This window comes from Neofelis nebulosa, chromosome 3 (genome assembly GCF_028018385.1).
Source record: "Neofelis nebulosa isolate mNeoNeb1 chromosome 3, mNeoNeb1.pri, whole genome shotgun sequence".
In the NCBI taxonomy this organism is placed as follows: domain Eukaryota; kingdom Metazoa; phylum Chordata; class Mammalia; order Carnivora; family Felidae; genus Neofelis; species Neofelis nebulosa.
The window spans coordinates 82,283,890-82,308,593 of record NC_080784.1 but is presented as its reverse complement, the minus strand read 5'-3'; the positions used below and the strand labels follow the sequence as shown (position 1 = coordinate 82,308,593).

At 39.5% G+C, this 24,704-nt stretch overlaps 1 protein-coding gene across 5 annotated transcripts in view; it reads right to left on the bottom strand.

The window, feature by feature from the left end:
• Positions 1–24,704, bottom strand: part of SLC10A7 (solute carrier family 10 member 7) — a 259,901-nt gene that overhangs the window by 38,341 nt on the left and 196,856 nt on the right. For 3 of the 5 annotated variants that reach the window (XM_058721237.1, XM_058721233.1, XM_058721234.1), the window contains 3 exons: positions 13,890–13,973; positions 4,582–4,747; positions 3,580–3,631 (listed from right to left, as the gene is read on the bottom strand). In XM_058721237.1, coding sequence (XP_058577220.1) covers positions 3,580–3,631; positions 4,582–4,747; positions 13,890–13,973 — 302 coding nt within the window. The remainder of the gene's footprint in view (positions 1–3,579; positions 3,632–4,581; positions 4,748–13,889; positions 13,974–24,704) is intronic. The other 2 variants (XM_058721235.1, XM_058721236.1) reach the window with 1 other exon arrangement.

Sequence of the window (24,704 nt, the reverse complement as noted above, 5' to 3'; positions counted from 1 at the left end):
TGGGAGGAGTGTTGTAAGAAAGTTGAATTTTCCAGGCTGGGTGTCTCCTGGTTTATGCTAACCTTACGTCATCAGGGGTCAGTAGCATGCAGTATACAAAAAAAGACAGACGAGGAGGGTGCCTGGGTGGCTCAGGTGGTGAAATGTCTGACTCTTGATCTGGGCTCAGGTCATGATCTCATGGTTCGTGGGATCGAGCTCCGCATTGAGCTCTGTGCTGACAGTGCAGAGCCTGCTTTGAATTCTCTCTCTCCCTCTCTGTCTCTCTGCTCCTCCCCCCCACACTCTCTCTCTCAAAATAAATAAATACACTTAAGAGAAAAAAAAGACAGACTGATATCCATGTTGAGATTTTTGTCTCTTGATATCTGAACTGGTTTTAGATTTAGTAAGTTGGTAAGAAATAGATGGAAAAGAAACCATAGGCTACTTTTACTAATTTTAAGTAGAAACGAATAAAAAGGAAGAAGAGAAAATGAAACTCAATAGAGTATAAACTGGTGGGCCTGAGTTTAAACCCCCGGTGTCTTTGACTAATTTGTTTGTGTGAGTGAACTGGAAGAATCCAGTTAAATACTATCTACCAATTCCCTAACCAAAGCAAGCACTTATGAATTTTAAAAGTAACTGAAGTAGTTTAGTGCAGTGGAAAAAGTATGGGCAAATGGCCAATGGCAATGGATTTCAATTCTACATGTACTATTTGCCATCTTTTATTAAACTACCAAAATCTTGGAGTGCCTGGGTGGCTCAGTTGGTTAAGCACCCGACTCTTGATCTTGGCTCAGGTCATGATCTCATGGTTTTTGAGATCGAGCCCCGCGTCACACTCTGTGCTGACAGTGCGGAGCCTGCTTGGGATTCTCTCTCTTTCCCTCTCTCTGCCCTTCCCCTGCTTGTGCTCTCTCCCTATCAAAATAAATAAACTTTGAAAAAAAAAAAAACTACTAAAATCTGATTTTAGGCAAGTTATTAAACTAAACTACTCTTATGTATGGGGCCTCATCAGCAAAATATCAATAAAAATGTAGAGTATCATAGTCTTTGCTGTCAGACTTATATGAAAGAACATATGCATTGTCCCTAGCACAGTGCCTGGCACAGAGCAGGGCTCAATAACCATTGGTATCTTTCATTCCTCCAATAAAATCCTTAGGCACAATGAAGTCTCCTATAGTGAAGGGGGAAAAAAAAAAGTAAAAACCATCTTCTAAATTTTGTTCAATTGAAAATTCCCCAAATTCTAATGGAATGCTTTGGGGGTATATAATCATTTTACTGAGGAGCAGGATTATAGCCACTCCCTATTCTGCTGTTTATCAAAGAATGTGCATTCTGACAGTGGGTCAGTCAGGTTCAAAATGCAACAGAACTTCATTGAAGGCAGAAAGAAAGGGTCTTAAAACCCCAAGGCCTTATGAAAATCCAGTCTACTCCATACTGAAAATTCTCAGTTTTAATTCAACCACTTGTCACACCATTCCCAGCCCCACTCCTCCTTCAGCAATTCCTGTAGTGGCCACTCTGTGCTTTGCAAGATGTTTTCAGTCACTGACAGGATATATGCATCCTCCCCAGTCTGATGGGATAGAATGAATAAGTGCATCTGATTATTACTTCTGCCACAAGGATCAGGAAACAAACAGCTGGGGAAAGGCAAACATCTTTTCTAGGATGACATAACAAATCATTTACAAAAGAACTTTAAAATAGCTCCTACTCCTAGACTTACCCAATTAAGTCCCATTTTCTCAGTGCCTTAATGGCTCCAGGCTTTACTCTTACTTTATAAATCACAACCACAAGCTAGGGAAAATGGTTCAAATTACACCAATCAATAAATTTTTATTGACTGTTTACAATCAGCCAGCCTCGTGCTGTACCAAGTGCTGTAAGAGCCAAGTGCCTAATGTGAAGCCTGAATCCTCCACGGCTCTGACACTGTTTCAGGCCTCAAAGACAACCCTTTTCCTCATGGCAACTTACTGCCATCACCTGGCAGTCTGGCCTAAGTCTGACCCTCTAGTTACTATTATTACTTAATCTTTTTTTTTTTTTTTTTTTTTTTTTTTAGTTTATTTACTTATTTTGAGAGAGAGAGAGAGAGAGAGAAAGTGCGAGCAGGGTAGGGGCAGAGAGAGAGGGAGAGAGCCCCAAGCAGGATGCACACTGTCAGTGCAGAGCCTAACAAGGGGCTCAATCCCCCAAACTGTGAGATCATGACCTGAGCTGAAATCAAGAGTTGGACACTTAACTGACTGAGCCACCCAGGTGCCCCTATTTTTCAGTCTTTTTCTACTCCCATTGTCCCACCGTGCGTGTGTGTGTGTGTGTGTGTGTGTGTGTGTGTGTCCACATTTGCATTATTGGTTTTTTCCCCACCAAGAACCCCCTCTCTGCATCTTGGCTTGCTGAATACTTAGCCATTCTTTATAACTCATGTCAAATCCCATCTCTTCCATGAAGCCTTGCTCCACCATTCTCTTTGGAAGTGCCTTCTTGAAGTGACTTCAGGATGGCTCACTGTCCATCCACTAAGAGTACGTATATCTAGTCTGCAAACTCATGCAAGATCAGAATAATCTCTTCTTTGTGGTATTCACTATGGTAACTTTCTCATACCAAGGGCTTAAGTAATGTCTGTTGAATATACAATACTAGTGTAAGAAGCTACATTAGAGGTGAGCCTTTAAGAACAAGAAAGATGGGCCAGGACACAGAGACCAATTTAATGAGGATAGCCTAAGCAAGGAACAGAAATGAGAATGCTTGAGGTTCCTCTAAGAAACAGCAAAGATTTTACCACAACCTGAAGCTTATACAGCATGAATGTTGGTAGTGGTTCACTTAGCTGCCCAAAATGAACTTCATTCTATAGGCACTGGAATCATCGAAGATCTCCGATAAGAGCTATCCTCAGAACTCTGAGTTACTAGAAACAGTACGAAATGCATAAGACAAGTTCACTTTAGAAATGAAGATACCTATAAGATATCCACTGCAATAGTCTAGGGAGAAAAGAGGCAATAAGATCCTGAATTAGGGAAGTGGCTCTAGGAGCACAAACAATATTACACAGGTAGGATCAAGACATTTAAAAAATAAGGATGCAAAGGATTCCAGTCTGAGAGACTCTGTGTATGGTGATCCCATTAAAAATGAACAAATGAGAGAGAAAGGGGAAGTACTGGGGGGAAAAATTCATTCCATTTAGAATAGCTTGACACTGAGGTCTTGTTAAGACAGGTGAAAATATCTAAACGGTGAGTGATAAATAGTGCTGGAACTGAGGAAAAACATCCAAATGGGAGGTCCCGCCTTGAAAACCATCATCAGGAAGCTGACAGCTCGAGCCAGCAGAATGGAGGAGGCTGCCTAAGCACGTGATGGTGAATAGATGACACAAGGGCCACCAACAAGCTCTTCGGGAAGGTCTACAACCTGAGGGTGGCAGGAGCAAGCCGGAATGTCCAGAAGGTAGGAGAAAAGCCAGAACAGCAGAGCAGCATAGAAGCCAAGTAAATAGCATTATTTGTCACTTAGAAAACCAACAACCACCAGAGATATTGTATCACTTACCTTGTTGAAAAGAGGAAGGTTAAAAGCATAAAACTCAGCTGAATAGAAAATACTGAAGAAGAAAAAAAAACAAAAAAGATTGAATCTAAATTAGGGCTATAAAAAAATCTGTAGCATATTTACTGGTCTGCTTAGTCGTATCTGAAACTTATGGAAGCTCAACTAGAAAGACAAACATACATTGCTAAACTGATAGAATCATTTAGGTTAGTGGGACTCAACCTGTTCTTCCTGAAGGAACGTATCCACAGATATAAATTATGATGTCTACTACTCTGCAAATCTGAAACCCTCTTTAAGACATGCTGATTTAATTTGTTCGATTTAGAAAGTGCTGGTTTTTGCTATGAGTATTTATAGGAAATGGCATAGCTGCAGTAGTGTATAATATATATTTTGGAATAACTTGTATTGATCTTAATGACAAAAGATTCTTAGGTATTATAATTACAAAAGTTGTCTTTGGTATTACAGGATCAACGGAATAAAAGGTTGGTTTTTGATCCTGGCAGTTACTTGCATTTCATAGTCTGCTGCTTCTGAAAATGACATGATATTACCTTGGGTATATATTTGAATAGAAAAGATGCCATAATATTCACATTTTAACTAATACAGCCAATTATTACACTTAGAAAATAATAGGATCAGATATTATACATCCTACTTGTAACCCACAATGAAGGGCAAGATTAGCTTAAAGTTATAGTAAAATAAATTGGCAAAAGAGTGCACCATCTAACATTTGAATTTGACAGATATTGTGGCTTCTTTCATCTGGCATCAACTACTCTAAATCAGACACAAAAAACAAAGGGCATTAAGTCATAATCATAAATATATAACTGATGTCTTATTAAAGAACAGATACCTATGATAAAGCCGCTGAGCATATATAATACGAAGCTCAGTATTCCTTGCTAATCAAATTAACACAGATCACTACACTCTGCTTCTGAGAAGCATGAGGGGTTGGCAGGGATATTTTGGCTTCCAACTTACTTATGAACAGTACGAGAAGAAGGCTGAATTTATCCAGGTCAATATTTGGGTTAGAGAATGTGTCACAGAAGGTTGTGTAGATGATCGTGAGGAGCACGCAGCTGCTGACAGCACCAAAAGGCGGCTTCTTTCTTTCGAGCCAATCCTTGATGTACCTTCGGACGATCTGAAACATAGAGATCAACAGGTTGCCTCTTTTCGAAGACGTAGAGAGTTGAACTGGGCATCACAAAGTGATTCTGACAGCAGAAAGACATAAAGGAAAGAGAGTAATTTGGATGATGGCCACAGTGGATTTCAAAGCTTCCCTGCCACATCACCCTTCTTCTGGGGGATTTAACATTTGTAGTGCGACTACCACTGGTGTCCATAATGAGAGTGTATTTTCAACTGCATTCAAATCCATCCTTAATCATGCCAAATGCTCTTTGCTAGCTGTCACTGAGACATGCCCATTAAGCCTCCCCAAAGTTTATCTCCTCTGTTGATCCTAATGGATGTGTGTAATTATCACAGTCCCCTTGGCCTCAACAGACAATTCCAAGTGCAACTTTGGGAATCTTAAAAATCTGACATCTTCAAGAATTTCAAGACAGTAGATAATCGAAAGTGATCCATGGAACATATTAATATTTAAAATGCAAGCAATGCACCAGAAGTTTTTAATTAAATTATAACTCATGCTTGAAAAGCAAAAGTGCATGTGTTGTGGGAGTTTAAATAATTCAAACTCCGAATATCTAGAGTTTTTGTGAATCCAAAGACAAATGCCATTTGCATGCTTTTAGAATTCCAGAATTAACACTTAAAAATGAATAAACCTGTCCTAAGTTTCCTACAAAAGTTACACAGCAATCCTCTCTTACTTAAAAATCAAATCAGAGATTTAAAATCAGGACAGGCTGAATATTGCCTGGATATGAAACTGGATAACATTTGCCTGGATATAAAAGTGAACCACTCTATTTAAAATCGTACACTTTTGAAAAAAGCTGAACAAACCCTGTAAGAAGGACTATAGTTGAGACATATTAAGTTTCGAGTCACTCGTTATCCTGCATAATTGAACATGAGATTTCACAACAGGCTGAATTACCATGATCCATTAGCAATAATGAGGTCAGGGAACTTCTCCTGACAATGCTGATGGGGTTCTGTCATCTTCTGCTCTGTGGCTAAAAAGGTTTAATTCGCAATGGAGCATACCTTCATGGATACTCAAGAACAGAGTAAACTACTCTCAAGAGAACCTTTTGACAAATGGCTATTAGATCAACTTCATCCATTCTCAAGGACTCTGTAAGTGAAATACCAGTATTAATAAAGGGAGACCAGTTGGAATCAAGTACAGGTACAAAACCTCGGTGGTTGGGTGGGGTGGGAATGAAAGAGAAAGTCTTTTATATATATGTAGATAAATCATGGTTAAATATTTTAAAAAACAGATCTTTAATTAAAATAATAGCTGGATTTATTTTAAAAAATTGTGTTTTTTTCTTTTTGTAGATGTGATCCCAAACCACAGTGATTGATCTGGTGTTCATTTCTTTCTATGAAGTTAACATGCAGTACAGTATAGGGATGCCTGACCGGCTCAGTTGGTAGAACATGTGTCTCTTGATTTGGGGGTTGTGAGTTCAAACCCCATATTGGGCATAGAGACTACTTTTAAAAAATGTAGTAAGGTATACAGAAGAGCAGTTCTGTCACAGAGTGTTATGACTGATGCATTAGAACACAAATTTTGGAAAATAGTGCTTGAGCTCCCCAGATGGCCCCATGTTGAGATATGTCCCCATGTAGGTGGTTGCTTATTAGAAGACTACAGAGATTTCATCTAAAAGATCATTTTATAATCTGTTGTGTTTGGTAGCATAAATCTAGTAGTTGCTCAAATTTTTTACAACTCAACTCCTTTAGGAAATAAAATAAATGGAAATTACACAGAACTACTGAAACTGATGCTGTCCTCCAATCTTGTTTGCATATACAGTGCTTAAAGATACAAAAGTCCTCTCTGCAATAGTTATAGAATGTATGATCCCAATTCCCAAAGTAGAAGTGTCTCCTCCCACCACCACTGACCTCTCTGACAAAATAAAAAGATAAATATGAATGAGGTATAACTTTGAAATCAAAGCCATTTTAAAAACCAAGAAGACAAATCTCTAATCAATCGACTTTATAAGCTGCAATTTGGCTTAGTCAACCTAATTACATCTTTCTTCAAGTTTTTTTTTTAACTTCACTTATTTATTTTGAGAGAGAGAACGCATACCCGAGCAGGGGCAGGATGGTGGGGGGAAGCAGAGAGAGAGAGAGGGAGAGAAAGAGAATCCCAAGCAGGCTTCACACTGTCAGCACAGAGCCCAATGTGGGGCCTGAACCCAGGAATCGTGAGATCATGACCTGAGCAGAAATCAAGAGTAGGATGCTCAACTTTCTGAGCCACCCAGGTGCCCCTATTATGTCTTTCTTCAATACGAAGTACTTACAGTCTCATAGTATAGTGGGACTCTTTCAATATGTCAAGAAACATGGACCCCTAAGTCCTGCATCCTCCTAAGCCAAAATATCTTTCTTTTAAACACATCAATGTGCTAACGCTAGTTACTTAATCTCGATACAGAAAACAAGTAGAAAGTTGGAAATTAGACAGACCCACAAGTGAAACAATAACCCTAGGGGAAAACAGATTGTCTTTCACTGTTTTTAGTCTTATAGTGATATTTGTCTGTGTTTCCTAAGTAAACCATATTATATCTTGCCAGGCTCCAAAGAGATTTTCTATCTTCTTCTAAAATTAAGTTCACAAAGCAGCTGCTTTTGTACCATGTAGCAAGAAAAAGGTTAAAACCTTTCATAAACCTTTCATGAAGTAGTGTTGATATGCCTTAAAGATATGCTTTGGATATAAACTTCGAGAAACCTCTTCTTCTCTTCATTCAGCCATTTACACTTTTGACAGAATCATCCTCCATTTGTCAAGAATCCATGTCATTTTAAAATTCTCCAAATTTCTTTGCCTTGTAGAAACAGTTAATAACCTTATAGGAAACAAGCCTTTGCTAGAGATAGCAACCCAACCTGACAGAGATGCCTCAGAAGAGGGGGGAGTGGGGAAAGTCAGGATGAGGTGGGAAAAGGCATCTTCCTAAAGTGGCCAGGTGTAGCTTTTCTTCAGAATTTATTCTAATTCATCTGTACCTTCTACACAGCTCAAAGAAACTCAGACATTCAACATTAGTTGACAAAACCTCATTGACTTGCTTTTCCCTATGGAGAGGGAAGGAAAAACATCTTCCCCAAGGAGCTATTTATTGTCTCACTTTCTTCATTTTGATTTGATTTGATTTTTATTGTTTAAAATTTACATCCAAATTAGTTAGCATATATAGTGCAACAATGATTTCAGGAGTAGATTCTTTAGTGCCCCTTACCCATTTAGCCCATCCCCCACTCCCACAACCCCTCCAGTAACCCTCAGTTTGTTCTCCATATTTATGAGTCTCTTCTGTTTTGTCCCCCCTCCCTGTTTTTATATTATTTTTGTTTCCCTTTCCTTATGTTCATCTGTTTTGTCTCTTAAAGTCCTCATATGAATGAAGTCATATGATTTTTGTCTTTCTCTGACTGACTAATTTTATTTTAAATTAAACACCAGGAAGGGTTAAAGGGAAACTCAGATCTGACCCCCAGTATTTCTAATAAGCGAAGCCACATATCAATTACTTTATGACCTCCAAGCTGGAAACCTGAGAAGATATGTCTTAGGTGAAGAATGCTAATATACTGAGATAACAGAGAAGTGTAATATTCATCATTTTAGTTTTCTCCAATTTTTTCCAGGGTATTTTCATGCTTTTTTCCTTCTACTCTGTCTTTATACTTACAAATTGATTTTTGAGTGGGGATATATGACGGATAATTTTTCATATTAAGTCTGAATTTTAAAGATTTATTTTGCTTCAAGGTGACTTTAGGTTGTTTCTTCAATTTTTATCCTCGATTCCACTGAATCCATATATTTTCATAAAGTGTTTTGTGTTTTCTTTAATAGTCTGTTGAAATGTAGAGGTAGGTATACAAAATCGAATCCAATTTATGTAACACTTTTCTTTAAAAATATTTTCATTAAATATTGAGTAGATTAAGAATAATATCTGTATACTTTCTTAAAAAGCATAAACAATAAAAATACATGGGAACAGTAAACACCCATCATCTACTTAAGTATTATTTAATTTCCGTCTCACGAGAGAAGTTGTGCAGATATTATCCTGCTCAGTTTACAGTCCGTAACAAAGGCACAGAGAGCCCAAACAACTTGCATATAATGTTAAAAGGTCAGTGAGGGGGATATGAGCAGGAATATCACCTCTGCCTCCTCAGGAAACAACAGCATAATGGTTAAAGGTATAGACTTTGGAGCTTCTTTATAATCTTGGGCAAATTCCTTAACTTTCCTGTGCCTCATCTGTAAACTGGATATACTAGTAGTCACAGGGAGGATTAAGTCATTAAATAAACAAATATCTCAGAAACAGGGCCTGTACATGGTGAATAATGGCTGTTCTTATTTCCAAGTCCCAGTTTGCTGATGTTTCTATCACAACACTGTTTACCAGTATATCCCAGTGCACAATGTAACAGCTTCTTTTCTCTCAAAGCCATTCAAGTGAAGTAATGAAAATAGTTCATATCTAATATAATTTTGTAAGTACAAAGTTTTACTAGCATTAATAACATTACCTTCAGGTTTAGCCGAAGACTATGAAAAGTCAACCTCAAAAGTTTACAGAAAAAAAATGGGGTTTAGGGTGCTGTTTTGAAAAGTATTTTTCAGAGGCGGTGGGTATTCTGTTTCATTAACATTTATTCGTAACTCTCTCAATATAATGCATGAAATAAGTATTTGTCACAAGGATTTAGATGTATTGAAGGTTTTATAAAGAAAAAAGAAATATACAATAACACCATTGTATTTATTTCTAGACACATTGCAGTCAGTCAATAATGATTTCAACCGAAAAGAAGTATTGTATGGAGAAGACACACACACACACACAAAATAAAATTAACTCTCAGATATATAAAAAGTAAAAAATTAAATGATAAAGTTTTATCATCACTAAAAGTTGAAGGAAAATATTTTCAACTCACCCTTCCTGGTCTTTTTCTTCTCCCTCTTCTTCCCATTGTTTATTTAAAAGGTAATGATAAAAATCTCATTTTAAAATTTAGATTAAAAAAGACTAATTTTAAAATGATAAAAATCTCATTTAAATAGAAATATTTACTTTCATAATGTGGCGTCTCTAGTTATAATTGAGAAATGAGACCACCTTGCCTCAGCTACTTCCTCTGAAGAAGTATATATGAGCCTTTCTAAGATCCTCAAAGATCACATCACAAAGTCCAGGGGAATCAACTGATTGCAAACAAATACAGAGATAAAGAAGCAGAAAATGTCCCCAGTATCACAGAGCTTATATTCTATTTAAGAAGATAAATAGGAAGCAAAAACAATAAACAAATCAACAAGAGGGAGATAATGATCCCTACTAAGTAGAATGATATGAGAGTGACTGCTGTGAACAGGCAGCCACTGGAGGAGGGGTAAGGAAAGGTCTTTCTGCGAAGGTGAAAGGTGAGGTATTCCAAGCAGAAGGAACAGTTGGTGCAAAGCTTCTAAGGCAGGATCAAAGTTGGCATGTTTGAGAAACAAAAGCAAAAGGTCAGTGAAACCCAAGTGAAATGGGCAAGTGGAAGAGTATTAGGGGAAGTAAAAGAGACCTGAAAATAGAAGATAGGGTGACATAATCTTGTAAAGAAGCAGAGTAGGATTTCTAGGAAGTGTTAAGTGACATTTTAAATTTGGGGTCATAAATCTGAAACAAGAGGAGACCAATTATGTGTTTTTCTCCAGTAGAGCTGGAGATCTAGGTAAAATAGCTGCCGGGGGTTTCATGAAGGTAAGTTCAAAGTTTTTTTCAGCCAATCTTTTTATACAGCTCACACCATACTATTGAGTGTGAATATACTAATAGAGTATATTGAATATACTAATATTGAATATTAGTATTCTAGCTATACTAGTATATATAGTATACTAGCTATTGAATATACTAATAGAGTCTCTGCTTCTAGGAAGCTCACAGGTCAATTATAATCTCTCCTGATGAATTTATGAATCAAGTACAATGGGAGAACCGGCATTTAGTCTAGATCAGGGGAGTTGGAGCAGGCTGACTGCACACCAGAAGGCGTCTATGTACTGAGTCTTATGGGATGAATAGCAGTTTGCTGGTGGAAAAGATGGGAACCATAAGCCTTTGAAAAACAGAGAGCAGTGAAGGGGAATGAGCAGGTGAGAGAGTGGAGCACATGCGGCCTGGCACAGGACGTGCCATCACGAAGGGGATGGTGGGAGGTGACACTGAGGAAGCAGGGTGGGGCCAGACTGTGAAGGGTTTTGTGAGTCACACAAGGAATGGGCGTTTTTAAGGAGAAGAACAAGATAATCTGATTTGTTTTTTAGGGCTATCCTGGAGGCAGTGAAGACACTGGTTGGGAATCGGAAGAGGCTTAGGGCAGAGAGACACTCTGAAAGTGCAATAATTTAGACGAGAGATGACAAAGTGGTGGCATCCTCTCTGGCAGTGTGAATGAGGTCCCAGAGGCCAGACTGAACGATTTCTGAGGCAGAAATGGAGACGTTTAGTGACTGCCTGGATGTAAGGGAGTGAGGATATGCAGAAAAAGAGGAGGCAGGGTGGCTTCTAAAGCTGGAGACTGGGGGTGTGATTGTTAATTCCTAAGACTAGAATACAAGAGGTGGGCAGGTATATATAAATGTTTTCCTCTTTGAAAAAAGCCATTAAAGGACTGTGGTACTAGAAGATAGACAAAGGGTTTTTTGGTCCATATGTTTTAAGCCAAACATTTATTAACAGAGATATTTCCAAGATCCACTAAGAAAAGAATGTATGATCCTCAGGTTATATGGAATTATTTTCAGAACCGAGAAAACAAGTATGGGTTTAAACTAACAGTATCCACAGCTTGAACTCTCTAGAGCTGAGAAGGGCAGTTGGGTTCTGTTATGCTTCTATAAGACAGCATTTCCCTTACTGATCACAAAACTCTCACCTATTCATTCCCTTGCTCACCCATTCCACACTTATTTATTGGGTGCCTATGGTCTGTGTATGTAGTGGTACACAAAACAAATATGGCTCCTGTACTCAGGAAGCTTATAGTCTAATGCAGGAGACAAACAGTTAACAAGCAAACAAAAGGTAAGTATATATTGTGGCAAAGGTCAAGAAAGGAATCAAGGTGCTACAATAAAGAGCAACCAGGGAGGGGAGCCTGGGTGGCTCAGTCAGTTTAGCGGCCAACTCTTGATTTTGGCTCAGGTCATGGTTTCATGGTTCGTGGGTTTGAGCCCCACATTGGGCTAGGCAGGGGACATAATATTTATCCAGAATACCTGTGACGTGAGCAGCACTGTAGGAGAAGTAGTTTTCCAAGTATCATTTTATATATATTTTTTTTTTTCTTTTTTTTTTTTTAATTTTTTGAGAGAGAGATAGAGCACACAAACAGGGGAGGGGGCAGAGGGAGAGAGAAAGAGAATCTTAAGCAGACTCCATGCTCAGTGTGAAGCCTGTAGCAGGACTCAATCCCACAACCCTGGGATCATGACCTCAGCCAAAATCAAGAGTTGTATGCTTAACCAACTAAGCTACCCAGGCACCCTTCATTCTATATTTAATTAAATGGTATTCTTCGACTACTTTTAAGTCTTTCCCTTTAACCCTAAACTTAGTCCATTTTCTAAGTATAGCATGAAAGTTAAAAAAAAAAAAAAATGGGGGCAGGTAGTGGATGTTGTACGTTTGATTGAAGTGTTTATTCCCATATCTGCAGGGCATGTTGGTTGTCCCAAAGATCTCAGTTGAGTGCCTCTTTGGGAATTGCTGCTAAGACAGCAGACTCTCTCAAGGTTATACCTCTCACGGGGAGTGGAGGGAAGCAAGTACCTAATGCCTAGTCAGTGCAAGAGTATAAAGACTGGGCACTCTTGTCTTAGACAGGATGACTCTGAGGGATCAGAGCAGCCAGAGGCCTTTGCTGGAACTACATCATCCTGCACCTCCTCCCTGTCCTACTTTTCTTACTTTCCCAAAGGTGTTCACCCCAAAGGTATTCCCCCAGCCAACTTCCTGCATGGAAACCTGTGTCTCACATGGTTTCCCAGAGAACCTAGCTAAGACAGTATGTAAATATTACATGTCTGTACATGTAACACATTATTTATAGTTAATATTTCAAATTATTTATAGTTAATTATTTACGGTTAATATTTCAAGGAGTTGCTTCTTGTTTAGTATTGATAGGGAATTTGAAAATGACGATGCCAGGCTCTATGGTGAAAACTTTCTATGCATCCACTTTTAATTTAATCCTCACAACAACTCCTTGAGATAGGTACTATCATTATATAATCTGATAAATTATGAACCTGGAGCTAAGGAGATTAAATGACCTGCCCAAGGTCACACAGCAAATAAAAAGTAGAACTAAGAACTAGAGTCTAGTTGCTCTTAAACCAACATTTGTACTTTTAACATACAGTGTTTTCCTGAGATTCACTGAGATTCACTCATTTTAGTAGTACAATTCTGTGCTCCATTACAGTGTTTTTAAGTTTGCATGTTATAATTCAATTATGTGCTTATTATTAACTTGCTATAAGAGGTTAAATATAAGGATTTCTCCTATTAGTCTAATTCAATAAGAATGACAAAGGAAATGAAATTTTCTAAGATCTAATTTTAAGAGCTAATAGAATTAAATGTTTATTTTATTAATTACATGATCACAAGTATGATCACTGCTATTGAAGAGAGCTGTGAAGAAGCCAGCCAGCCAGATGCTTTTTCCCCAACAATAGTCATAAGTGCTGAGACTTTATCAGAAGGAGAATAAGGAAATGATTTACTAAGTATTTTTAAGCGAGCTATGTAGTTACAAAGCAGAGATAATAAATTAAAACAATCAAGATTCTGTGCAGGCATCCCTATATAAAGCTCTCTGCAAAGCAGATTGATATTAAATAAAGAAATAAAAATATGGGTATATTGTGATTGATGAAACCTTGTGTTTCACGGTCTTATATTTTCTTTTAACTGTCTCTTCCTCTGGCTATCTTTTGCCTCAGTTGTCCTGACATTACATGAGAATTCACAATTTGATTCACACACAAAAAAAGAATAGATGAAATTGGAGGGAGACCTTACCTGTCCAATAATGAGAGGAACCACAACAGTCATAAAAAGCTGAGAAAAAATAGATGTAAAAGGCACAGAAGAGGACGAGCCAAGCTGCAAAACAAGAATATAAGAGGAGTTAGAATTACTTTGAAGTGGTTACCAAATATCGCTGTTAGTTAAATGGCACAGTAAGTGAATTCTCTCACAGCCACCAAAAATTGGGTAGCTACATACAAACAGCAAGTGAAGTTACTTTTAATTTTCTGAATTTAGCACACAATAGACTGAGTAATTTAATACATAATTTTTATTGGGAAACTACCACTGAGGGAAAATGGTAACTATGTTTTTGCAATTAACTTGAATTGCTTATTATTAAATACATTGCTGATTAGTAAAGTCATTCTTTGTTCATACTGTCCATAATCATGGCAATCTATTTCACCTATAATCCACAGTTTGTATGCTTTCTATTTCACTTGTCTGTAGATCCCTAAGACAAACATACTATGTCTCATTATTCTCTTATCAAGATCACATTTCTATGTATGCAAATGAAATAGTTTCTAACTTTTCTACTTCAAAACAGAGCCAATGAATCTCCTATACCTTTAAAATTTACTCTTACACAAAATCTAGGAAACGGGAATTCTTGGAACATAAATTATTTTTCAACGTAAAGTTTCAGTGTATCTCTCTTTTTGTCTCCCTCCTCATTTTTTGGTTCGTCCTTACTAATGATGGCACTCTGGGCTTCATAAAGATTTTACTGTCCGTAGCATAGGTAGTGTTTATCTGTAAACACAGTCCTATACTCACTGTTAGTCTCAACCACCAAGAATTGCAAGCTTCCTATTAACTTTGTAACGGCTTTTGAAACCTCCTTCTGGCTTTCAAACCTCTATGGACAAACAATAGCCTGTTCAATAGATGTTTATCTCTTTTACGAGGCCCTTTTGCAGCCAGGTTCTTTCAAGCCATCAAGTAATCTCCCTGGAACTTGGAACTTTTACCCTTCCCCTGCAGACCAAACCTCAATTTTTATATTTCCTATGTTTAATTAAACTTGGAAATACCTCTTAAAAGATAATTTTTGTGAAAGACTTTGAGGTAGTAATGAATGAGGGCATAGAATAAAACAAATGAAACAAATGAAACGTTTAGATAAATGAAGTCATTAGCTCAGATGAAATGATGTGGGGTCAGTGTTTTCACTGACTTCTAATTCCTGCATGAACTAGCTTACCAAAATCTTATCTACACCATGGTGGATTTTATGAAATTCTGTCCCCATCCTTGGCTCCAATCTATATGCACTCAATATGCCAAGAATGTATGTTCTGCCCACCAATGGCCTGCATTCACTTAATACTAGCTTCAGCACTGACCACTGGCTGTGAGTTTAACCCACAAAAACTGTAGTCCCTAACCTTTTCCTCCAGAACCAATATAAACTAAAGAAATGAAGAAAGACAAACAGAAAAAGTGAAACTGGTGAAGAACACCTAGAATTCCTGGTGTGTTACATGCTACATGGATGTTAGAGGTCTCTTTTTATGAGAAGCCAAAGTATTAAAAGCCAGTAATTCCAGGGGCGCCTGGGTGGCGCAGTCGGTTAAGCGTCCGACTTCAGCCAGGTCACGATCTCGCGGTCCGTGAGTTCGAGCCCCGCGTCAGGCTCTGGGCTGATGGCTCGGAGCCTGGAGCCTGTTTCCGATTCTGTGTGTCCCTCTCTCTCTGCCCCTCCCCCGTTCATGCTCTGTCTCTCTCTGTCCCAAAAATAAATAAAAAGCGTTGAAAAAAAAAAATTTAAAAGCCAGTAATTCCACCCTCTTTTAGAACAACTATGTTTTTGAAGTGCAAGGTATTTAATAAATATACCCTTCTTTCCACAAATATTAACTCTAAAGATGCTCCTGGGGTAAGAATTGAAATTTTAAAAATATATATTTTATAGAGAAACTGAGGCACTGGATGAACTGAAAGATAAAATTTAAAGAACAAAGTTTTCAAGTTCAAAAGCATCCAGCTCAATGCTCTATCCATAAGGTTCACAATATTTGGAGAGAGGCAGTAGGATTCAGGGTGATAACCTTCAAGTAAAACCTGTCAATTCTTGCCTGGAATCTCATGGGTAGATAATCTCACATATCCCTGTTCCCCTCCCTCCCTCCCTCCCCTCCCTTCCTCCCTTCCTGAGAAAGAGAGAGAGAGGGAGAGAGAGAGGGAGAGAGAGAACTCTCACTCAAGCATGGGGGGTGGGGCAGAGGGAGAGAGAGAATCTTAAGCAGGCTCCATGCACCCAGCTCTGAGCCTGACATGGGGCTCAATCTCATGACTGTGAGATCATGACCTGAGCCAAAATCAAGAGCTGGATGCTCAACCAACTGAGCCACCCAGGTGCTCTTCTGTTCCCCTTTCTATCTCAACTCTACTGTTATTTAATGTGTCTTTAAAATGCCTTAATGAATAACCATATCAAGCTATATTCCCTCTGTAAACCCAGTGCTTATTGACCCAATACCTGGCAGAGATAATAAGTTTGCAGATAATAAAGCTGTGCACGACTAACAAGATGAAGTAATCTGTAAATATAAGGTGCTAAAAAGTGTCACACTCATTCAAAACCATATCCGTATTTTTTCTAAAGTTACAAAAACACAAAACTTAAGTATATTTTAAAAACCTCTTATTATCAGTGGTGTTATACAATCACCTGGTATTATTTTTTCCGCTGCTTATTTATCACTGGTAACACAATTAATTCTAATAGCACCTAGAAACAAAGGGCATCTAGACATGATGAGAACCACGTGAAGGAAGGAGGTGTGTGTGTGCGTATAAGAAGTAGAGTGAGCTTTGCGTGTTCTCTGCCCTCAGCCCTCCTCCACGCCCTTCCTTAGCTCCTTAATGCTGCTCTGGAGGGAAAGACCTAAAACTTAATAGAATCCTACCCCTGAAAGACTTGGAATCCCATTCTCTCTTTTTAAAGATGTGAAAACTGAGGTCCAGGCAGAAATGACTTGTAATTAACACCTCTAATACTTGCCTTATGATGTGAAATTGGCTATGCTTTTCAAACCCGTTCAAGCAAGTCTTCAGCCAAATCTACTCTGTGATCATAGTTCTCCTACACTGGAAGGCTTGCTTGTTTAACAAAAAAGTATTGCTGGAGAGCAGTAACCGCAGAGATCAAATAGAAAAAAGTTAAAACATCACTTCATTTATTAAGTTAATTTGGGGGTTATTTTTAATCCCAATTCTATCTAAAAGATTGCATTTGGAGATAAGAGAGGTAAAGGAAAATTCACGTCAGCTTTAGCTTTAAAATTTGTTATATATTTTAATTTCTCCATCCATCACATAATAGACCATATCCATGTTCAATGTTTAGAAGGGTTGTGTTCCTAGAAGGCAATAGAAAAGGTGATCTCCAAAGTCCCTTTGTCCTCTAAAAGGTCTATGATCTCTGGTCTACTTGGTTGGGAACACAGGTTAGAGGAGCTTCGCACTTTGTCAGATCAGAGGCCAGAGCAAGCTGGCCAGGGATGCAACTAACAGGGTTCATGAAGCCAGACTAGGTACGCAGTGATGCTGGGGAGGAAATCCCGCAGGATGGCTCTCTTAGAAGTGGTTCTGAAAGGAAGGAGATCTCAGTACTGAGGTCTAATTTGGCATGAGTCCTTTCTTTTGAATCGGCAACAGACCTGTCGTGGTGGTCAATGTGAAGATGCAGAGATGCTCTTGGGGACGTTTCTGACGCTATGAAGTACAGAAGAAAGAAGAGTGAGCATCTGGCATCAGGTAACATATGAAAGCATGACTAGAAAAGCACAAGACCCCATCATTTTGTATGCAGAGTTGATTTTAACTAAAGCAGAAGGAAATATGTGCGAGGGATATTCTGTTCTTCACATTTTAATGAGGAACCTGTCATGGTTTCTATTGTGAAGACCAGTGTGTTTATAAGAAGCATCAATAATTTGTCCATTTGGATAGAGTTGCAGGTGCAAGATAAGGATGTATCAGGCCAGTGCTCTGTGCTTCATTGAGCTACCCTGGCAGATTTAAAGGTGATAGTCTCACACTGCCAACCCGTATTTTAATATACAGTGTGTTAAATGAACAATCCGGTCACTGGCTAATTTCTTTTAGAGATACAATGCTTTGAAGCAGAGAACTCACAATTAGGTTTGTTTTATTTGTTTTAATATCATGGAGAGAAGAAATGTTGCAGCGAAAACTAAACATGTGAAAATTCAGGACCTTTGTGTTTGATCATTCAAATAGTTACTGGTGCCTCCTGTGAGGCAGGAGCATGTTCTAGGCATTGGGAATCCAACAGCGAACACAACACAAAACCCCTCCTCTCCAGGAGGTGAGGTGCTTTTTAAAAAAAATTTTTTTTAATGTGTAGTTTTGAGACCGAGACAGAGCATGAGTGGGTAAGGGGCAGAGAGAGAGGGAGACATGATATCCAAAGCAGGATCCAGGCTCTGAGTTGTCAGTATAGAGCCCTACGAGGGGCTTGAACTCACAAACTGTGAGATCATGACCTGAGCTGAAGTTGGACGCTCAACTGACTGGGCCACCCAGGTGGGTCCAGGAGCTGCTCTCTAAAAGTTGAGGAATGTGTGCATGTCTACCCAGCACCAAGTGCTCGTGCGCTCTTTGCCATAGAATACCTTTCCTCCCCACTCGCAAGTGGAAAAGTTCTGGTCCTTTTCTAAGGGTTAATTCACGTATCACTTGTTTAGGAATGCTTTCCAAACCCTCCTCCTCAAACACAGACTCGGCCACCCCCTCTTTTGTGGCTCTGCGTTTGCACTGTTCCTCTCAGAATCCTTAGTCTTGCTCTTGTGTACAAATCTGTTTCTCTCACTACACTGTATGTTCCAGAAGGTCAGGGACAGGGTCTCATTTATATTTATATTCCCAGAGCCCAGCAGAGTGACTATGTTTTACATCTAGGGCAGTGGTTCCCAAACTCTAGCCCATCAGAAATACCTGCAGGGCTTCTTAAAACACAGATTTCTTGGCCCCATCTTCAGAGAAGGTTGGGGAGGATGTTGAGAATTTGCATTTCCAATATGGTTCCACTGAAGTTGGTGCTGCTGAGCTTATGGTTCACCCTTTGAGAACCACTAATCTAGCACATAGCAGGTATCCAACAATTTTGAGTTCAATTAATGAACTCAATTAACCAACAATACATAGGCAGCAAAAGAGGCCTAACAATGTTTTCTTTTCTTTCCACTGTCCAACTACAAGTTACAAAGCCCTGCTTAATTCACAGTCTCAAGAAGAGGATCACATTGCCTGGCCTCCCAACAATCTCCTATAATTACAATAATGGCAATTTTACTTGTAGACTTTCTATGTGCCAGACACTGCTCTAAATGCTTAATGTATGCCAAATAATTTAATTCTCACAGCATCTCCTTCAGGCAGGTCTTACTAGTACCGCCATTTTCATATAAGCCAACAGTGGCACAGAACAGTTGGACTTAGACAAGGTCACTAGCTAGAGAGTGCCAGAGCCATGACCTAAACCTGGAAGTGTCACTCCACAGCCCTCACACGTCATTCTTGCACTCTGCTGCATATTTATTACAGAAGATACAGAGCAGTGAAATGGGGAAGGGGGCAGGGGTAGAAGCCAAACCTGGGATCCCCCTTTCTTGCCCTTGTGAGAGAAAGACAGGGAGTGTGTGTGTGTGTGTGTGTGTGTGTGTGTGTGTGGTGCCTACATGGAGATGGGGAACTGGAAGGCAGGCAGAAGCAAGAAGAGGGAGAAGGAGAAACAAAAAGAGAGGTGGGAGAAACTCGGGAAGCAGTAATTGATGATATAGTCTTTCTCATCTGGGGTTCCAGATCTGAACTACAGAACACAGGAGATTATTTGAGTGACTATTTTCTCAACTCTCTCAAGGATGGTACCTAAACAGTATCTGAGTAAATGCATCAGAAAGAGTTAATCCAATATATACAATGGCTGTCTTAGGGCATTAGGGCTTCATTATATAACCTGGCAGAGAAAGGCTGAATGGAACCAGGGTTGACAGTTATCAATCCATTCAATTTAGAAACTGATTTGGAAAGAATCTGGGGGTTCAGCCAGTAAAATATTGTGGGGCCAAACAAGGCTCAGAGAGACAAATGAGTAACAATTCTTGATGGAGACGCTGAGCGTCTGTAAAATCAGAGTTATCAACCTACAGTTAGAAAACAGATGGTGTGTTTTCAATCACTTCTGTAAGTGAGCTGACCTGTAAATTGTCATTAATGCACCAGGTCTTCACTTGCTCTGCTGTGTAATCAGCCTTTTATCTCCTACCAGGGAAATCCATTAGCCACTGGCGTCTCTACTATTTGTGTCTCTTCTCGGCTATTAAAACATTATTGTATTAAATAATTCACCCCTGATGATTGGTCTTTGCTTTCATTAGCACTGCATTCAGGGAAAATATAAGAACAGCTATTTACAGTTTATACTGTAGAACGGTGAAGGGTAAATCTCTTCTGTGAGAAAAGCAGGACAAAGCCACTTCGGATAGGGAGCGGTGTTTGTTCACTTCCTGCCCAATTTCCACCCTCCGCCATGGCCCACAGAACCCAATCCTGGGGAGGGGGCAAAGGGGTCACTTACTAGTGGCTCTACTTTCTTGTGCCTCTACACAGACACCCTCATAAATACCGGTGTCCTTCCCATCACAAAGACAAACATCCTAACAGAAGAAGGGAGAGTGTCCCCAGACCCCAGTCCCCCAAATCCTTTGAGATTTCCATCTTTCCCCAGAAACTATAGTTTAGCCTTTCTTTCATTCAACTGCTGCCCCTTCTCTCACAGAGAAACCTGCAAACTACATTGATGACTTACACAAAATCGAGGACTTAAATGTATACCAGCTGATGGGCTCAACGTAAAAATGGCCATGATTTTTATCAAAATTAAAATATGATTGTTAATCGTGATTCAGTTGCATGCATAAAACTAAAATTGGGTTACTGTCTGGAAAGTATATACTTAGTAGAGGAAATGAGCCTTTTTATATCTAGATGCATGGTATTTTTCTTTGAGAAGTAACGAACAAAATAGGCTTTTAATAATTTTTTAAAGATAAATTATGTAAAACATTTCTTTTTATTATATGCTAATTTAAAACATAAGATGAAAAGATTACCTTCCAATCACTGACAGAAACTGTGTACAATTGTAAATTCTGGTTACTCAAACCACACAGGATGTTCAGTGAAACGTGCCTAAAGGAACTGCAAATTGGCTGTGGGGAAATGAGCTATCAGGACATGGAAGGCTGGAGGGAGAGATACTCAGAGACATCTGGGAACAAACTTTGCTCCTAATTTGGCCACAGAATTTGGTCTTGTCAGTCTATTTGGTTAGGGAACCAAAGAGCCCATTGTTGCTAAATAGTCCCTCAAGTGGAGTAAACATCTAAGTTCCCCCAGAAGAGTGCCCTAAGCCGGGGGACCAAAAGGCAGGAGTGGCCTAAGGGAGCTGTTCCCTTTCACTCTGGCCAGACCCCACCTGCTCGGGGAGCACCAGCAGCGGCAGCTGCTGTTGGAGAGGGAACCAAGGGGCAAGGGGAAAGCCTGGCTAAGGCAGTGCTGCGGTCATCCGGTGTCCCTGCCTGGCTTCAGTTAAGTCTGAGAAGTCCCAGACCAGCAGTGGCAGTGGCCTCTCTGGGTCACTGATCCTGGAAAGGGAGAGAGGTTTATCAGTGTCACCTCTAGAGCATTTGGAAATAGCTTGCCAGGCACTCCCCCGACCCATTACGGTTCAGCAAGATCAGAGGGGAGAGGGAAGTGCTGGCATGAGCATTTACAAGAGATTCCCACAGATGATTTTGCTTTACAAAATCCTCTCTGTGTGAGAACGACTTCTGAGGGATTTCCACACACAGCCCAAAGACGAGCTACTCTCAGGTTCAGGAGGAGATTTGTCTTCAGCTGCTTTCGGAACACTTGGGCACAAGGTAGGAAGACTGGCTCAACGTGAATGACTGGGGCAATCAAATGGACAGTTGCTCTTTAAGTGCTTCACGTTTTGTCACTTTACGCATCACACGTGTGTGACCGTCAAATACACAACCCATCTTTGGGAACATATTACAAAATGTAATCAGACTATTGTACATGACACTAATGGCTGTATTCACTGTTTCTGTTTATACTGATGGGATTAAAAGTGGAATAATTTTCTATCACAGATGGCCAATTACGAGGGCAACTAATGAGGACTGTAGCTTTGAAAGTTGCCACTCAATCTGTCTCTCCCATGCTGGGCCCGCCTCGTACACGAACTCCTGCACCATGTAGTCTGAACCAGGTACGTTAGCAGTTAGAGTTTTCCTCTAAATCTCTCCCATGTTCTAATTTGTTCTTGTTTACCCAAATAAGCTTTAAGTTCCTTCAACGCAATAACTATGCCTTATTCTTTTTTGTCTTTCCTATGTTACCTAAGATACACATGTTCCAGAGATAATCATCGATGGTGATAACAGGTCTTAAAATAAGAGGTGTCTCCTAGGAGGCATGCTTTGTGAGCACAACTTGGAAAGGCATGTGCAAGGGGGCACAGCGCCTGGCTGAAAGCACCTGATGTTCTTTACTACTTGTAGAGAGTCTCAAGTCAATTGCAAAACCTCTTTGAACCTAAGTTTTCTCATATAAAGTGAGGATAATACATTGAAAGGTAGCCGTGGGATTCTTTATGAAGTACGTATTGTAAATACTTGTTAAAAATTATTCTACCTCGGGGTACTTGGGTGGCTCAGTTGGTTAAGTGGCTGGCTCTTGGTTATGACTCAGGTCACGATCTTACGGTTTGTGGGTTCGAGCCCCGCATCGGGCTCTGCACTGACAGTGCCTGTTTGGGATTCTCTTTCTCCCTTTCTCTCTGCCCCTCCCCTACTTGCTGTCTCTCTCTCTCTCTTAAAATAAATTAAAAAACTTAAAAAAAATTATTCTACCTCTCCTCCCGTTTCCCCCTCTCCTCCTGGAAAAACAAGGTTTCTTATACAGTGCTGTGGGAATTAAAGGCTATTGGATTTAAGAACCACTGACATGGGAAGTAACAGAAGACAGTCACATCAACGGGACGTATAGGGAGCTCAGAAACAGAACGTGGTGTGCATGCATGTGAGTGTACATCTGTTTGTGTGTGTGGGGGTGCATGTATGCATATGTCTAACTATCATAATGCCTTATAAATATTTGCTTGAACAGAGGCCGGATCCCCAAGAAATCAAGTCATATCAACTCAGTTGAGATAACAGCAGCACTGGTGGTGTTTCACTTACTTAAGGGGTTGCTTACATGCTATCGAATGGGTAAGGGTGTAGACGAATGTTTATCAAACATCCTAAAGTATTGAATTGACCATCCCCACATATGAAGATGGTCTGATCTATAACTCTGAGGACATGACTTTCAGAAGTGGTCAAAGTTTGGACTCCAAATGTTTCCAGAGACCTAGATGTTCAATGACCTTTATGGCTAGGGTGGAAGTGAGGCCTTGGTCTGCTGTTTTAACCGCACAAGCCTAAAGTGTTACTGACCTTCCCCTGCCAAGCATAAACTTATTTAAATAAATTGGTGTTCTACAGAATTATGGAGTTTGAGACCGTGAATATGGTCTCCTTAGATCACAACCGCAGTAAATTAGACAGAGCTGTTCTATGGTGTGAATACAGTTATCCCTGACCTTTGTCTTAACTTTCACAAGGAGTAACAAAGAAGTTTAAACACTGTTTCCTTTCACTCCTCAGAATAAACAAGATGTGGTTGGGAAGCAGATGTGGGGCAGCAGCTAAGGAGGCTGGAGGGGAACACAAGTCCATAGAAGCAGGGGCTTCACGTCACCTGATGGGCTGTCCCAGTATGGTACACGTGGGCTTCAAACTGGCTGCCTGATCTTACCACCTAAATGCTGAACTCAGCCCTACAGTCTCTTTTCGTCTTAACTACCACACTACAGTTCCAGGCTTAAAATTCTCTCTCCTTCAGTATTCTCTATTATTTGCTGCTGAACAAAGACTATTATAATGGCTGGTAAATAACCATATCAAGGAAAGGAAAGACATGCAAGTTTTTAAGTGATGTTAGACATAACAGAGAATCAGCACCATGCATATGAGAAAATATGAAGTAAGCAGGAGATCCTTTGAGTTTCCATCTACCTTCTCTTTTTCCTCAAATTAAAAGTTTTCATCCAGAACAAAATTCATTGTAACCCCCGCTTCTCACTTCTTCTATTAAATAAAATGTTTTCTATTTTAGTAATCTCCTTTGAAATATTTTGATACTTGTGATACTTACAATTTCGGGCTTGGATTTTAATTATCTATGAATGTATTCTATTTCCTCTATGAACGCATAAATTCTTTGAGAGAAAGATCCATATCAGATTGAGCTTTGTAATATTCACAGTGCACAGCAGGCATTCACACACTGAATATAACCATGGATGTTTTGCTTAATACTACTGAAAAAGAAAAAAAACACTATAGGAGTGCCTGGGTGGCTCAGTCAGGTAAGCATCTGACTTCGGCTCAGGTCATGATCTCACAGTCCATGGGTTCAAGCCCCATGTCAGGCTCTGTGCTGACAGCTCGGAGTCTGGAGCCTGCTTTGGGTTCTGTGTCTCCCCCTCTCTCTGCCCCTCCCATGCTCATGCTATGTCTCTCTGTCTCTCAATAATAAATAAACGTTAAAAAAAATAACAAAAAAAAAAAACTATAAATTCTTTTTTGGAGCAAATACAAGGTAAGACTTTATGCATCAGGCTGAGACCCTCACCTTCTAACCATCCATTTACCA